Source organism: Salmo salar, chromosome ssa20, assembly GCF_905237065.1.
Source record: "Salmo salar chromosome ssa20, Ssal_v3.1, whole genome shotgun sequence".
Classification (NCBI taxonomy): Eukaryota; Metazoa; Chordata; class Actinopteri; order Salmoniformes; family Salmonidae; genus Salmo; species Salmo salar.
This window is the reverse complement of record NC_059461.1, coordinates 78,750,072-78,765,212: the sequence shown is the minus strand read 5'-3', so window position 1 is coordinate 78,765,212 and position 15,141 is coordinate 78,750,072. Positions and strand designations below refer to the sequence as shown.

General features: G+C 46.2%; 1 protein-coding gene across 3 annotated transcripts in view; it reads right to left on the bottom strand.

The window, feature by feature from the left end:
• robo1 (roundabout, axon guidance receptor, homolog 1 (Drosophila)) overlaps positions 1 to 15,141 on the bottom strand; it is a 652,577-nt gene that overhangs the window by 79,406 nt on the left and 558,030 nt on the right. For all 3 annotated transcript variants that reach the window (XM_045703986.1, XM_045703985.1, XM_045703987.1), the window contains 7 exons: positions 15,058 to 15,139; positions 14,638 to 14,803; positions 12,501 to 12,667; positions 12,155 to 12,276; positions 6,366 to 6,597; positions 5,324 to 5,445; positions 2,201 to 2,372 (listed from right to left, as the gene is read on the bottom strand). In XM_045703986.1, the coding sequence (XP_045559942.1) occupies positions 2,201 to 2,372; positions 5,324 to 5,445; positions 6,366 to 6,597; positions 12,155 to 12,276; positions 12,501 to 12,667; positions 14,638 to 14,803; positions 15,058 to 15,139 (1,063 nt within the window). The remainder of the gene's footprint in view (positions 1 to 2,200; positions 2,373 to 5,323; positions 5,446 to 6,365; positions 6,598 to 12,154; positions 12,277 to 12,500; positions 12,668 to 14,637; positions 14,804 to 15,057; positions 15,140 to 15,141) is intronic.

The window sequence follows — 15,141 nt, the reverse complement described above, 5'->3', positions numbered from 1 at the left end:
CAGAGCAGGGCAGAACAGAACAGAGCAGAGCAGGGCAGAGCAGGGCAGGGCAGGGCAGGGCAGAACAGAACAGAGCAGAGCAGGGCAGGGCAGGGCAGGGCAGAACAGAACAGAGCAGAGCAAGGCAGAGCAGGGCAGGGCAGAACAGAACAGAACAGAGCAGGGCAGAACGCAGAACAGAACAGAGCAAAGCAGAGCAGAGCAGGGCAGAACAGAGCAGAGCAAGGCAGAGCAGGGCAGAGCAGGGCAGAACAGAGCAAAGCAGAGCAGAGCAGGGCAGAACAGAGCAGAGCAAGGCAGAGCAGGGCAGGGCAGGGCAGAACAGAACAGAACAGAACAGAGCAGAGCAAGGCAGAGCAGGGCAGGGCAGAATAGAACAGAGCAGGGCAGGGCAGAACAGAACAAAGCAGAGCAAGGCAGAGCAGGGCAGGGCAGAACAGAACAGAACAGAGCAGAGCAGGGCAGAACAGAACAGAACAGAGCAGAGCAGGGCAGAACAGAACAGAACAGAGCAGAGCAGGGCAGAACAGAGCAGAGCAGAACAGACCAGAACAGAGCAGGGCAGGGCAGTCAGGAACAGAACAGAGCAGAGCAGAGCAGAACAGAGCAGAGCAGAGCAGGGCAGGGCAGAACAGAGCAGAGCAAGGCAGAGCAGGGCAGAGCAGGGCAGAACAGAGCAGAGCAAGGCAGAGCAGGGCAGGGCAGGGCAGCGGGCAGGGCAGGGCAGGGCAGAACAGAACAGAACAGAACAGAGCAGGGCAGGGCAGAACAGAGCAGAGCAAGGCAGAGCAGAACAGCAGGGCAGAACAGAGCAGAGCAAGGCAGAGAAGGGCAGGGCAGAACAGAACAGAGCAGAGCAGGGCAGAACAGAACAGAGCAGAGCAAGGCAGAGCAGGGCAGGGCAGAACAGAACAGAGCAGAGCAAGGCAGAGAAGGGCAGGGCAGGGCAGAACAGAACAGAGCAAAGCAGAGCAGAGCAGGGCAGAACAGAGCAGAGCTAGGCAGAGCAGGGCAGGGCAGGGCAGAACAGAACAGAACAGAGCAGGGCAGAACAGAACAGAACAGAGCAGAGCAAGGCAGAACAGGGCAGGGCAGGGCAGAACAGAAACAGAGCAGAGCAGGGCAGGGCAGAGAGCAGGGCAGAACAGAACAGAACAGAGCAGAGCAAGGCAGAACAGAGCAGGGCAGAACAGAACAGAGCAGGGCAGAACAGAACAGAACAGAGCAGAGCAAGGCAGAGCAGGGCAGGGCAGGGCAGAACAGAGCAAATCAGAGCAGAGCAGGGCAGAACAGAGCAGAGCAAGGCAGAGCAGGGCAGGGCAGGGCAGAACAGAGCAAAGCAGAGCAGAGCAGGGCAGAACAGAGCAGAGCAAGGCAGAGCAGGGCAGGGCAGAACAGAACAGAGCAGAGCAAGGCAGAGAAGGGCAGGGCAGAACAGAACAGGGCTGAGCAGTGCAAAGCAGAGCAGGGCAAAGCAGAGCAAAGCAGAGCAGGGCAGAACAGAACAGAGCAGGGCAGAACAGAACAGAACAGAGCAGAACAGAACAGGGCAGAACAGATCAGGGCAGAACAGAGCAGAGCAGGGTGGGGCAGCCAAGCTACAAGCACTGAACTGCTGCCTAGCAAGAATTTCATGAAACGTTTTATCACAATGTCAGTCAGGTGAAAACCATTGAGGCTGTACACTGACAGTGGTAAACACGGCATTAAGATAGAATAACATTGAGTGTCACTGTCAGTCATGCTCATCAAGCACTGTGTATGAGGTCTACCGTGGCTATAATTGGTACGGTAATCATTTCAGTTCCACATCTAACCACTATTATAGACCAAGACCAGGTGAGCAGACAGGGGCACAAAGGAATTCAAGGATTTGCTTCATTGTAAAACGATGTCATAACACTCCTTTAATATTAATATGACAGCTGTAAACGTAGATTAATAAACCCTTCAGAATAAGATTAAAGGGAAGTCAATACTACAAAATGTCCATTGACTATTTGCCAGCCATTGCGGTTAAAGAAGGTGGGGAAGTTATTAGGCAGTAAGCCTTGGAATCCACACTGTAAGGAGTTAACAAGTGAGGACACATAGTAGGACATATCCCTCCTCTCCCTCCTCTTCCACCCGAGGGAAATCATGTTATTTGAACCTTCTGCTGGGCGCAGAGAAATGCAGGTCAGAGTTCTCCTCCACTCACCTATCTGGAAGAAGGTGACATCAGACTTGACCCCTGGGCCTGCCCCAGTGCTGGCTGCGACCTCCACACTGTAACGGATCCCTGGAGCCAGGCTGGAGATCAGCAAGGAGAAGGTAGAGCCGTCCACCGTACGGTTGATATGGTACCTGCTCTCATTCCCCAAACACCAGATCTGACAGGACAGAGAGAGAGCAATGAGACATTATAACAGTGTTCTGATGGTGGTGTGACATGTACAGCAAGTTAGCTACTGCTGGTTGATGCTAATGTATCATTTCAGCACCCAGCGCAGATTGAATTATTCCACCCAGGTATTCCACATATAAAAACACTGGGACACATTTTTCTGTTTGTCTGGGTGTGTTCCACACAGAGTCAGTATTAGCTGTGGGAGCCATAACATGTCCCCCCTGTCTGAGTGAGTGTAACCTAACCCCATGAAAAGCAAAGTGTGGGTCAGTAATCACCTCCATAACCCTACTGCAGCAGCAGCAGCGCAGGTTTGTCAGTGACTCACAGAGGGGAGAGAGGGCTCTCTCAGGCTAACTCAATCCAGGTCACACAGTGCTTCATACATTCACCTCAGCATGAGGGCTGCTAACCTCAACATCCTGAACCTGGCTAACCCCAACATCCTGAACCTGGCTAACCCCAGCATCCTGAACCTGGCTAACCCCAGCATCCTGAACCTGGTTAACCCCAACATCCTAAACCTGGCTAACCCCAGCATCCTCAACCTGGCTAACCCCAGCATCCTGAACCTGGCTAACCCCAGCATCTTGATCCTGGCCGCCTCTGCTTTCTTTACCCCCACCACCATATGTTAACAGCCCTCACACACAGACCTGTGTGTGTGTGTGTGTGTGTGTGTGTGTGTGTGTGTGTGTGTGTGTGTGTGTGTGTGTGTGTGTGTGTGTGTGTGTGTGTGTGTGTGTGTGTGTGTGTGTGTGTGTGTGTGTGTGTGTGTTTGGAGGTAGGGGGCAGTGTTAAAAAGCCCCAGAAGCCTGAGGGGCTGCTTTAGGAGTCGTGGTGGGAAGAAGCGCCACTAGGGACCAGACGCAGTAATGACCAAGGAACGCTCCCCGCGCCAGATTTAACAACCATGAAATTACTATAAACCCTATCGGCAGAAAACATTTACCTGGAAAATTAACAGTGGCTTAACTTTTAAACTGACTTTGCTGTGGCTCCCCTCCAACACTAACCTACATTCCCTGTGACAAAAAAAACGTTCCAATTAAAATGTCAGTACTCACACTGCATGTTATATGAGGAGTGTGCTGGCCACAGAGAGGGGCTTACACAAAGAGAATACTCATGAGTGAACACAGAGAGGGGGTTACACAAAGAGAATACTTATGAGTGAACACAGAGAGGAGGGAGTGGAGCAGAGGGAAGAGAGAGAAATGCTATGGCTGAACTACAAAATTAGGCTTACCTGTACCAAAAAAATATGGAATGGAGTAGCCCTTTCCTGAAGTCAATGACACAAAGCGCCCCCTTTGGCCTCATGGGTGGAATGCTATTAATATTTGTCATAATTTCGTTTATTTTTATTTTTTTTAACAATGAAAATCTGGTGTTTTCTATGTCAAATGGTTTTGTTATATTTCAGTCTTCTGTGATGTATATAAAGTGTAATATTGGGAAGCAAACTCAAAATGTGATACATTTCAACTCTATATCCGCCATGGTACAGGTGTCTTCTTTTGTTAAGCCCATAACCATACTGTATTTGTGAGGTCTATACTTTTGTTTCAAAGTAGATTGGTTTAAGACTACCAGGAATCACTCTGTGACCCTGATTTAGCCCACTGCAGTAAAAGATGAAACATTTTAACAAGAGAAGCCTTCCCCAAAATATCTCACAAGCTTTGCTCTATTTTCCCTGCTATAATCTCACTCTTCCGTTGTCTTTACCTTGATTGGATTCTCTGTCTGTCTTTCCCATTCATAACCCTCTTTCCAGCAGAGCAGAGTCAAAGAAATCCATTCGAATGATTTAAGAGGCTCATAAGAGTAGCTTGTGGGCCAATGGCCAAGCGCCAATAGGTGTTCAGAAAATATATCCTTATCTAGATTTTAAGCCTGCAGTCCTCTCATCATTAGCTTTATTAATCAGCAGGATGAATATACAATGTATTGATACAACGTATGGCTATAGTGTATGCCTATAAGGTATGCCTATAATGTATGCATACAACATATAAGGTATGCCTGTAATGTATGCCTATAATGTATGACTATGATGTAATGAATGGGTATAATGTATGGTTATATGTATGGATACAATATATGAGTATAATGTATGGCTGTAATGTATGGCTGTAATGTATGGCTAAAATGTATGGCTGCTAAAATGTTTGGCTGCTATAATGTGTGGCTATAATGTATGGCTATAATGTATGGATATAATGTATGACTATAACATATGGATATAATGAATGGCTGTATAGATAATACATCAGTTAGTCCTTCCCTAGACTACGTCTGAATAATCCACGAAGGCACTCAAATTCAAATCTGGACCTTGAACCCACTGGTCACACACTGGTTGAATCAATGTTGTTTCTACATTATTTCAATTAAATTCTGTTGAATCAATGTGGAATACACGGTGAAATGACCAGTGCTTTTCCCCCCATTCTTCTCCTCTAATTCTTCTCCTCTTCTCCTTCTACCTCAATTAATTATGAGGTAGAACAGAAAACCAGCAGGCTCCGGACCCAGCAGATGAGGAGTTGAATACCCCTGCACCAAGGAACAGAGAGAGAGCCTCCCAGGACAACTCAGAAATTGTGTACATCTATCTAGTCCAGCAGATGGCACTGTTTCACAACCATTTCTACCCACCACCACACATTAACGTCCTACTGTCTCTTCCAGCTCTGAGATCACTAGGCACAGAGGAAGATGATAACCTCTACCCATGTATCATTACCTTAGTCTGTCTCTCCTTTGTCTCGCTCTGTGTTACAAATAATTACATGTTGTTACAGTAGATATACCCTGCAGACCAGAGGCCAGGGTTACCTACATAGTAGTACACTACCTTAGTACACTACCTTTGACCAAACTCAGAGTATATATGGGTAATTTCAGAGTCCCTGCCAGTGTTCTCACCTTGTACTCCTGGACCACCCCGTTCTGCTCCTCCTCTGGAGGCGGTTGCCAGGAGACCACGATGGCAGTCCCATTGTCCCCGCTCTCTGTGACGGTAACCCCTCGAGGGGCTGCACTGGGAACTGGGGACAGACAGATAGACAGACACAACAACACATGTTAATATAATACACCATCAACAGTAACACACACTGTCTGCTCTCTCCTCACTTCTACTGCTCTCATAAATGGATGCTATCCAGAAGAGAACAGAAGTAGAAATTACAGAGTCACAGTTGGACTGTCTCTATTCACTAGGGGTCTGTACTAAAATGACTATTTTTCTTTGTTCAGAGAAAGTTACAAGGTTTACAAGGAAATTTTTAAAAAATCACTGTTTATTCATACAAAGAGAGAATTCTGATTGCAATGTTTACGCCTGTGTGTTCTGTGATGAGTCTACCCTGATGAGTTTAATTAAAGTTAATTTATTATGACAACATACAACATAACACTCTTAATCTCGTTCCGATTGACTGTAATGAAATCATGGCATTCCTGCTCACGGGTGTGAGGCCATCGTGTTTGAACTACAAAAACAATTAGCAACACAATTAGCAACAAAGCTTTGCTGAATACAACAAGGAAGAATGAAAACACACACCCACACCCATTTCAGTCAGCTCCTCTCTCATTCATTCCACATAACTTTTCACAACGCTTCTCTCTTTCATATGGCCTATATGAGCTCTGGGTTGCACCCAAACCCCGAAAGATTTTTGTAGCCACACAACCACATCCTTTTCAATAATTAACACAGCACCTAGTTGACAAATAGTATTTGGGTTCATCATCCTCTGGGTTTCACAGGACTTTTTCCAACAGTACAACATCTGGCCTAACACACAGAAACACCACAGAACATAAAATCCTCCTTTAGTCTCTACGCCCGCTGGGAACAGCTGCTGTTCTCACACACATGCATAGTTACAAAGGTCACAGACAAACTCTGTGCGCGCACACACACATATGCACACCCACACACACAGACATGTCCACCCACCTTCCTCCAGAGTCTTAGCTATCTTGACCTCACTGTCTGTTCCCTGGAACTCGTTGAAGAAGGGGCGAACTTTGAACTCGTAGGTGACTCCCTTCCTGAGCTGGGGCACCACAGTACTGTCCTCCCCTGGAGTTCTCACCTCAAACACAGCCCAGTCACTCCTCTGCTGGCCCTCTGGAGAGGCACGGTACATCACCTTATAACCCTGGATGTACTGAGACTGCTGCTCCACCTAGTGGCCAGGGGAGATAATAACACACACGGTCAGCTTAACTCCATTTAGGCACTCAGTGACTCTACAGTGGAAAGTCTCTCAGCATCATTCTGGAACATTATCAATAAACAGTTCAGTTGTAGCTGTAGGCCAGTTTTACTAATGTGGCTGTCTCTGGCTGGCTGGCTGGCGGGGTCCGGAGTGCTAACTCATCACATGGTCCATCCACTTATCCGTCCATCCATCTATCAATCCATCCCTCCGAGTGTGTGTCGGCCAGCGGAGCGGTTCCATTTGGAGCGGCAGCGATGTCTGGAAACCACAGCGCACCATGAGGTCATAGCCCAGAGGTTCCGAGAGTCTGGTCCTGGTTACAGGAGGCTAGAACAGGACACGCAGAACAGCACAGCCCGTCTCCTCCTGACTTACTGGGAACTCTAGGCTAGGATCAGGGAGACAGTGCAGCTTCTCATACTGACTGACTCACACACACCAGGGGACAGGATATGCTGAGGGTACAGAGAGAGCCATGATGACAGAGATCAAATCGTATAATAGAGCATTGGTAAAGGTAGATCTTGATTTAGAGAGGCTCTGTGTAGTCAGTCAGGGGTCATCTATGCATGTGCCTCTACTGTATGTGTAAACTCTACAATACAACCTATTGGTGTGAACTAGAATGGTACTGTACAGCACTGTACTGTAGTGTATTTTACTACTGTACTGTATTGTACTACTGTACTGTAGTGTATTGTACTACTGTATTGTACTGTAGTGTATTGTACTACTGTACTATACTGTATTGTACTACTGTACTGTACTGTAGTGTATTGTACTACTGTACTGTACTGTAGTGTATTGTATTGTATTACTTTACTGTAGAGTATTGTACTACTGTACTGTACTGTAGTGTATTGTATTACTTTACTGTAGAGTATTCTACTACTGTACTGTACTGTAGTGTATTGTACTACTGTACTGTACTGTAGTGTATTGTATTGTATTACTTTACTGTAGAGTATTGTACTACTGTACTGTACTGTAGTGTATTGTATTGTATTGTATTACTTTACTGTAGAGTATTGTACTACTGTACTGTACTGTAGTGTATTGTACTACTGTACTATACTGTATTGTACTACTGTACTGTACTGTAGTGTATTGTACTACTGTACTGTACTGTAGTGTATTGTATTGTATTACTTTACTGTAGAGTATTGTACTACTGTACTGTACTGTAGTGTATTGTACTACTGTACTATACTGTATTGTACTACTGTACTGTACTGTAGTGTATTGTACTACTGTACTGTACTGTAGTGTATTGTATTGTATTACTTTACTGTAGAGTATTGTACTACTGTACTGTACTGTACTAACAAACAAGGTCTCTGGGAAAGGTAGGCAGCACTTTTTTTATCCTCCACTAAAAATAATTATGCAGGCTCAGGTGGTCTCATTAGGCTCAGAACTGTGCAACGGAAATATCACATTTACATAAGTTTTCAGACCCTTTACTCAGTGCTTCATTGAAGCACCCTTGGCAGCGATGACAGACTCGAGTCTTGTTGGGTATGACGCTGGATGTGGAGCGTCCAGAGGTCTCTCCAGAGCTGTTCGATCGGGTGCAAGTCCAGGCTCTGGCTGGGCCACTCAGTGACATTCAGAGACTTGTCCCAAAGCCACTCCTGTGTTGTCTTGGCTGTGTGCTTAGGGTCGTTGTCCTGTTGGAGGGTGAACCTTCGCCCCAGTCTGAGGTCCTGAGTGCTCTGGAGCAGGTTTTCATCAAGGATCTCTCTGTACTTAGCTCCGTTCATCTTTCCCTCGATATTGACTAGTCTCCCAGTCCCTGCCGCTGAAAAACATCCCCACAGCAGGTTTCCTCCAGATGTCACGCTTGGAATTCAGGCAAATAAGTTCAATCTTGGTTTCATCAGGGCAGAAAATCTTGTTTCTCATGGTCTGAGAGTCTTCAGGTGCCTTTTGGCAAACTCCAAGCTGGCTGTCATGTGCCTTTCACTGAGGAGTGGCTTCCATCTGGCCACTCTACCATAAAGGCCTGATTGGTGGAGTGCTGCAGAGATGGTTGTCCTTCTGGAAGGTTCTCCCATCTCCAAAGAGGAACTCTGGAGCTCTGTCAGAGAGACCATAGGGTTCTTGGTCACCTCCCTGACCAAGGCCCCTGCCCTGATTGCTCCGTTTGGCCAGGTGGCCAGCTCTAGGAAGAGTCTCGGTGGTTCCAAACTTCTTCCATTTAAGAATGGTGGAAGCCACCGTGTTCTTGGGGACCTTCAATGCTGCACACATTTTTTGGTACCCTTCCCCAGTTCTGTGCCTCGACACAATTTACGGACAATTCCTTCGACCTCATGGCTTGTATTTTTCTCTGACATGCCCTGTCAATTGTGGGACCTTATGTAGACAGGTGTGTGCCTTTCCAAATTGTTTCCAAACAATTGAATTTACGACAGGTGGACTCCAATCAAGTTGTAGAAACATCTCAAGAATGATCATTGGAAACATGATGCACCTGAGCTCAATTTCGAGTCTCATAGCAAAGGGTCTGAATACTTATGTAAATAAGGTATTTCTGTTTTTAATTTTCAATGCATTTGCAAAATTGTCTAAAAACCTGTTTTTGCTTCATCATTATGCGTTATTAGGTGTATATTGATGAGGAACAGTGTATATTTAATCAATTTTAGAATAAGGCTGTGGAATATAAAATGTCATGGGGTCTGAATACTTTCTGAACGCACTGTATAAGAAGCCAGTTTATAGAATACAGTATGTCTGATGCAACTAGTGAGGAGGTGTACAGTTATACTTTCCTTCTATTCAACATAACCTGGAGTAGATAGACATGGAGCCAATGGAATCATGGTAGCCAAACAGTGTTTAATAAGATATCCACGATCTAACAGCATAGAGGTCCTAACACCTCTGCAAGCTGCCCTTTAATCTCTACCCCTCCTTTATAATCCTCTTTCTCCTTCTCCTCCTCCCTCTCTCCTCCCACATCTGCAATCCATTTCAGCCTGAGAGCACTAGTTGGACACCTCTTCCTTTTCACTTGTTTTAACAGCAGTCAAGTGTTTTCAATCTGAGAATGCACAGGCTGGCACGCTGCGCTGCTGGGCGGCTTATGGCAGTGGACTGTGTGTTGTGGAGTGTTGTGAGTGGGCCGCTGTGGGTTGGTTTAGCTCTGACTGAAGACAGGCAGAAAGACAGGCAGACAGACAGACAAGCAGAAAGACAGGTCTTACAGCAGCAGTGCTGGCCAGTGTGACTGGCCCTGACCAGATGGATACTTAGAGACTTTTGACAGGGTTCCAGTCTGTTCTCTGTTCTCTCTCTCTCCGCAGTGCAGTGTCTGTCCTCTACAGGACACCAGCACATTAGCACTGCTGAGTGGGCAAACAAATCGACCGTGAGCACAGAGCGCTCCAGACCTAGCCACTCTCCATGGTGACTTTGGAGCGAACAATAAAAATGATGCATTTAAGTTTTAAAATTAATGCTAAAACATACAAAATACAGAATAGATATTAAAATAATACATAAACCATATAGACTACCGTTCAAAAGTTTGAGGTCACTTAGAAATATCCTTGTTTTTTAAAGTAAAATACATTTTTTGCCCATTAAAATAAAATACAATTGATCAGAAATACAGTGTAGACATTGTTAATGTTGTAAATGACTATTGTAGCTGGAAACGGCAGATTTTTTATGGAATATCTACATAGGCTTTCAGAGGCCCATTATCAGCAACCATCACTCATGTGTTCCAAAGGCACATTGTGTTAGCTAATCCAAGTTTATTATTTTAAAAGGCTAATTGATCATTAGAAAACCCTTTTGCAATTATGTTAGCACAGCTGAAATAATTCATGGCCCGGAGCCTGTAGGGATAATCCATGGCAAGAAGCCTGTAGGGATGATCCATGGCCTGGAGCCTGTAGAGATGATCCATGGCACGAAGCCTCCAGTGATAATCCATGGCCTGGAGCCTCCAGTGATGATCCATGGCACAAAGCCTCCAGTGATGATACATGGTGCGGAACCTGTAGTGATGATCCATGGCACGGAGCCTGCAGCAACGGTCCCCTGTCCGGAACCTACAGCGACGCTCTCCAGTCCGGAGCCTTCAGCGACGCTCCCCAGTCCGGAGCCTCCAGCGATGCGCCCCAGTCCGGAGCCCCCAGCGACGCTCCCCAGTCCGGAGCCTCCTGAGACGGCCTGCAGCCCGGAACCTCCTGAGACGGCCTGCAGCCCGGAACCTCCTGAGACGCCCTGCAGCCCGGAGTCTTCAGCGACGGTCTGCAGCCCAGAGTCTTCAGCTACGGTCTGCAGCCCAGAGTCTTCAGCGACGGTCTGCAGCCCAGAGTCTTCAGCGACGGTCTGCAGCCCAGAGTCTTCAGCTACAGTCTGCAGCCCAGAGTCTTCAGCGACGGTCTGCAGCCCAGAGTCTTCAGCGACGGTCTGCAGCCCAGAGTCTTCAGCGACGGTTTGCAACCCAGAGTCTTCAGTGACGGTCTGCAGCCCAGAGTCTTCAGCGACGGTTTGCAGCCCAGAGTCTTCAGCGACGGTCTGCAGCCCAGAGTTTTCTGTGGCGGTCTGCAGCCCAGAGTCTTCAGCGGCGGTCTGCAGCCCAGAGTCTTCAGCGGCGGTCGGCAGTTCAGAGCCTCCGGCGATGATCCACGGTCTGGTTCCTCCGGCGACACAGAAGCGGGGGGATCAGCGGGCGGTGTGGGGGCTACGCCCCGAACCAGAGCCGCCGCCAAGTATAGATGCCCACCCGGACCCTCCCCTATAGGTTCAGGTTTGCGGCCGGGAGTCCGCACCTTTGGGGGGGGGGGGTACTGTCACGCCCTGACCTGCGAGAGACGTATGGTTCCTAATCAGAGGCAGCTGTCTATCGTTGTCTCTGATTAGGAATCATACTTAGGCAGCCTTTTCCCACCTGTGTTTTGTGGGTAGTTATTTTCTGTTTTGTATTTCGTTACCTGATGGAAATGTTTGGCTTTTCATTTTGTTTCTTTATTCTAATGTTTTCATTGTTTAATAAATATAATGAACACTTACCACGCTGCGCTTCGGTCCCCTCTCTACGACAGCCGTAACAACTAGTCTAAAGAAGGCCAGTTTTATTGCTTCTTTAATCAGAACGACAGTTTTAAGCTGTTCTAACATAATTGCAAAAGGGTTTTCTAATGATCAATTAGCCTTTTAAAATAATAAACTTGGATTAGCTAACACAATGTGCCTTTGGAACACAGGAGTGATGGTTGCTGATAATGGGCCTCTGAAAGCCTATGTAGATATTCCATAAAAAAATCTGCCGTTTCCAGCTACAATAGTCATTTACAACATTAACAATGTCTACACTGTATTTCTGATCAATTTGATGTTATTTTAATGGACAAAAAAAAAGAGCTTTACTTTCAAATACAAGGACATTTCTAGTGACCCCAAACTTTTGAACGGTAGTGTACATACATTACTTTACAAGAGTCACTCATTGGGAATGTAATCCCTAAAGTGGTGTTTTGAAGCAGAGAAAACCACTCACCGTCCACTGCACTCTGACAGAGGAGGAGGAGAGGATGGTGGGGTTGTGAAGGTGGATGACCACCTCTCCTAACTCCCTCTGGATCTGACGGTGGTCCACTCCCTGACTGGTGGGGGGGATATCTGCACACACACACACACACACACACACACACACACACACACACACACACACACACACACACACACACACACACACACACACACACACACACACGATAAACACATGTCCAGTATGTACAGCAGAGGGTTCAGACCGGGACAGAGTTCAGACAGGGACAAGGTCCAGACAGGGACCTACCGTAAAGCGGCCCATTTGAAGTCATTAAGAGAGAGCAGAGACCCACCTTGTGTTTTGACAGTGTCAGTGATGGGGCTCGGGTCACTCAGGCCGTAGGCGTTAGCAGCTCGGACAAGGAAGAGGTAGACAGCACTGGCCTTCAGGCCCTTCAGTACATACGACTCAGTCTTCACATGTTCTGCCAGGGTCTGCCAGCTGCTGCCTGACGCATGACTAGGAGAGAAGACAGAACAGGATGTTACACATCAGGTTTAAAGTTCATACACACTCAGACCGTAGGCGTATGATATGTGGTAGTAGAGAAGTGGCCTGGGGGCGCACATTTAATGTGTTGTGAAATCTGTTGTGAAATGTAATGTAATGTTTTTTAAATTGTATATAACTGCCTTAACCTGTTGGGGTGTAGGGGGCAGTATTTTCACAGCCGGATGAACAACGTACCCAATTTAAACAGGTTACTACTCTGGCCCAGAAACTAGAATATGCATATTATTAGTATATTTTGATAGAAAACACTCTGAAGTTTCTAAAACTGTTTGAATGGTGTCTGTGAGTATAACAGAACTCATATGGCAGGCAAAAACCGGAGAAAAATCCAAGCAGGAAGTGGAAAGTCAGAGAATTGTAGTTCTTCTTTTGATTCTCTATCGAAACTACAGTGTCTGTGGGGTGACGTTGCACTTCCTAAGGCTTCCATTGGCTGTCAACAGCCTTCAGAAAGTGGTTTGAGCATTCTCCTGTCACTGGGCAGATAATAGGAGCTCAGTTACTGAGTGGACTGCCTGGCAACAAAGGGATTGGATATGCGCAGTCATGCGAGCTCGCCGTTCCTTCCTATTTCTTCTTGAATGAATATGCTATTGTCCGGTTGGAATATTATCGCAATTTTACGTTAAAAATACCATAAAGATTGATTTTAAACAGCGTTTGACATGCTTCTAAGTACGGTAATGGAACATTTTTACTTTTTCGTCTCTGGTACCGCGCTCGCGCGGTATGCCTTTGGATAGTGACCTGAACGCATGAACAAAACGGAGGTATTTGGACATAAATATGGAGTATTTCGAACAAAAACAACATTTCTTGTGGAAGTAGCAGTCCTGGGAGTGCATTCTGACAAAGATCAGCAAAGGTAAGACAATATTTCTAATACTAATTCTGAGTTTAGGTTGCCCCGAACTTGGCGGGTGTCTGTATAGCTCGCTGTGATGGCTGAGCTATGTACTCAGAATATTGAAAAATTTGCTTTCTCCGTAAAGCTATTTTAAAATCTGACACAGCGGTTGCATCCAGGAGTAGTCTATCTATAATTCTTTAAATAATTGTTATATATTTTGTCAACGTTTATGATGAGTATTTTTGTAAATTGATGTGCACATTCACCGGAGGTTTTGGTGGGAATACATTTTCTGAACATCATGCGCCAATGTAACATGCTATTTTTGGATATAAATATGAACTTTATCGAACAAAACATACATGTATTGTGTAACATAATGTCCTAGGAGTGTCATCTGATGAAGATCGTCAAAGGTTAGTGCTTCATTTAGCTGTGTTTTGGGTTTTATTGACACATATCCTTGCTTGGAAAATGGCTGTGTGATTATTTTTGTCTATGTACTCTCCTAACATAATCTAATGTTTTGCTTTCGCTGTAAAGCCTTTTTGAAATCGGACAATGTGGTTACATCAAGGAGAAGTGTATATTTAAAATGGTGTAAAATAGTTATATGTTTGAGAAAGTTGAATTATGACATTTTGTTGTTTTTGCATTTGCCGCCCTGATATTTCACTGGCAGTGTCCCGCAGCGTCCCACGTAGCCCATAGAAGTTAATGTTGCTGGACCCCAGGAAGAGTAGCTGCTGCCTTGACAGGAACTAATGGGGATCCATAATAAACCCCAGGAAGAGTAGCTGCTGCCTTGACAGGAACTAATGGGGATCCATAATAAACCCAGGAAGAGTAGCTGCTGCCTTGACCGGAACTAATGGGGATCCATAATAAACCCCAGGAAGAGTAGCTGCTGTCTTGACAGGAACTAATGGGGATCCATAATAAACCCCAGGAAGAGTAGCTGTTGTCTTGACAGGAACTAATGGGGATCCATAATAAATACAAATACACTGTGACATCACTTTATTTATTTTGGTCACAAGTGACCTCCTATGTCCTCTGCTCTTACCTGAAGGCCTCTATGATGTAGGAGGTGGGCGTGGCTCCTGAGAAGTTGGGCTTCCAGGACAGAGTGACGGAGGTACGGGTGACGTCAGTGACCTCAGGTTTGAAGGGGGCGCTGGGGATCAGGTTGGGGTCAGTGGGTCTGGCCGGCTGCACTGGAACACCAAACTCTGAACATGAGGAGAGAGAGGAGAGTATCATGAGACATTTTCTATAAAGCTAAATTAATACTTTATCAGTAACGCCAGACTATGGAATGCATACCAAGCACATTCACACACACACAGACTCAAGCACACTCCCTGGGGTGGTGGCAAGATTGTGACATTCCAACTAAAAAAGCAATTACAGACTGAATGTATTTAATTCAATGTCATTATGGAGTGTAGCCACAGTGACAGCAGGCAGCAGCCCACTGGCTTACCTTGAACGTCCAGGTAGGCCTTCCACGAGGCCTCGCCACTGGGAGTGGAGGCGATGCATGTGTACATGCCTGTGTCACCCAGCT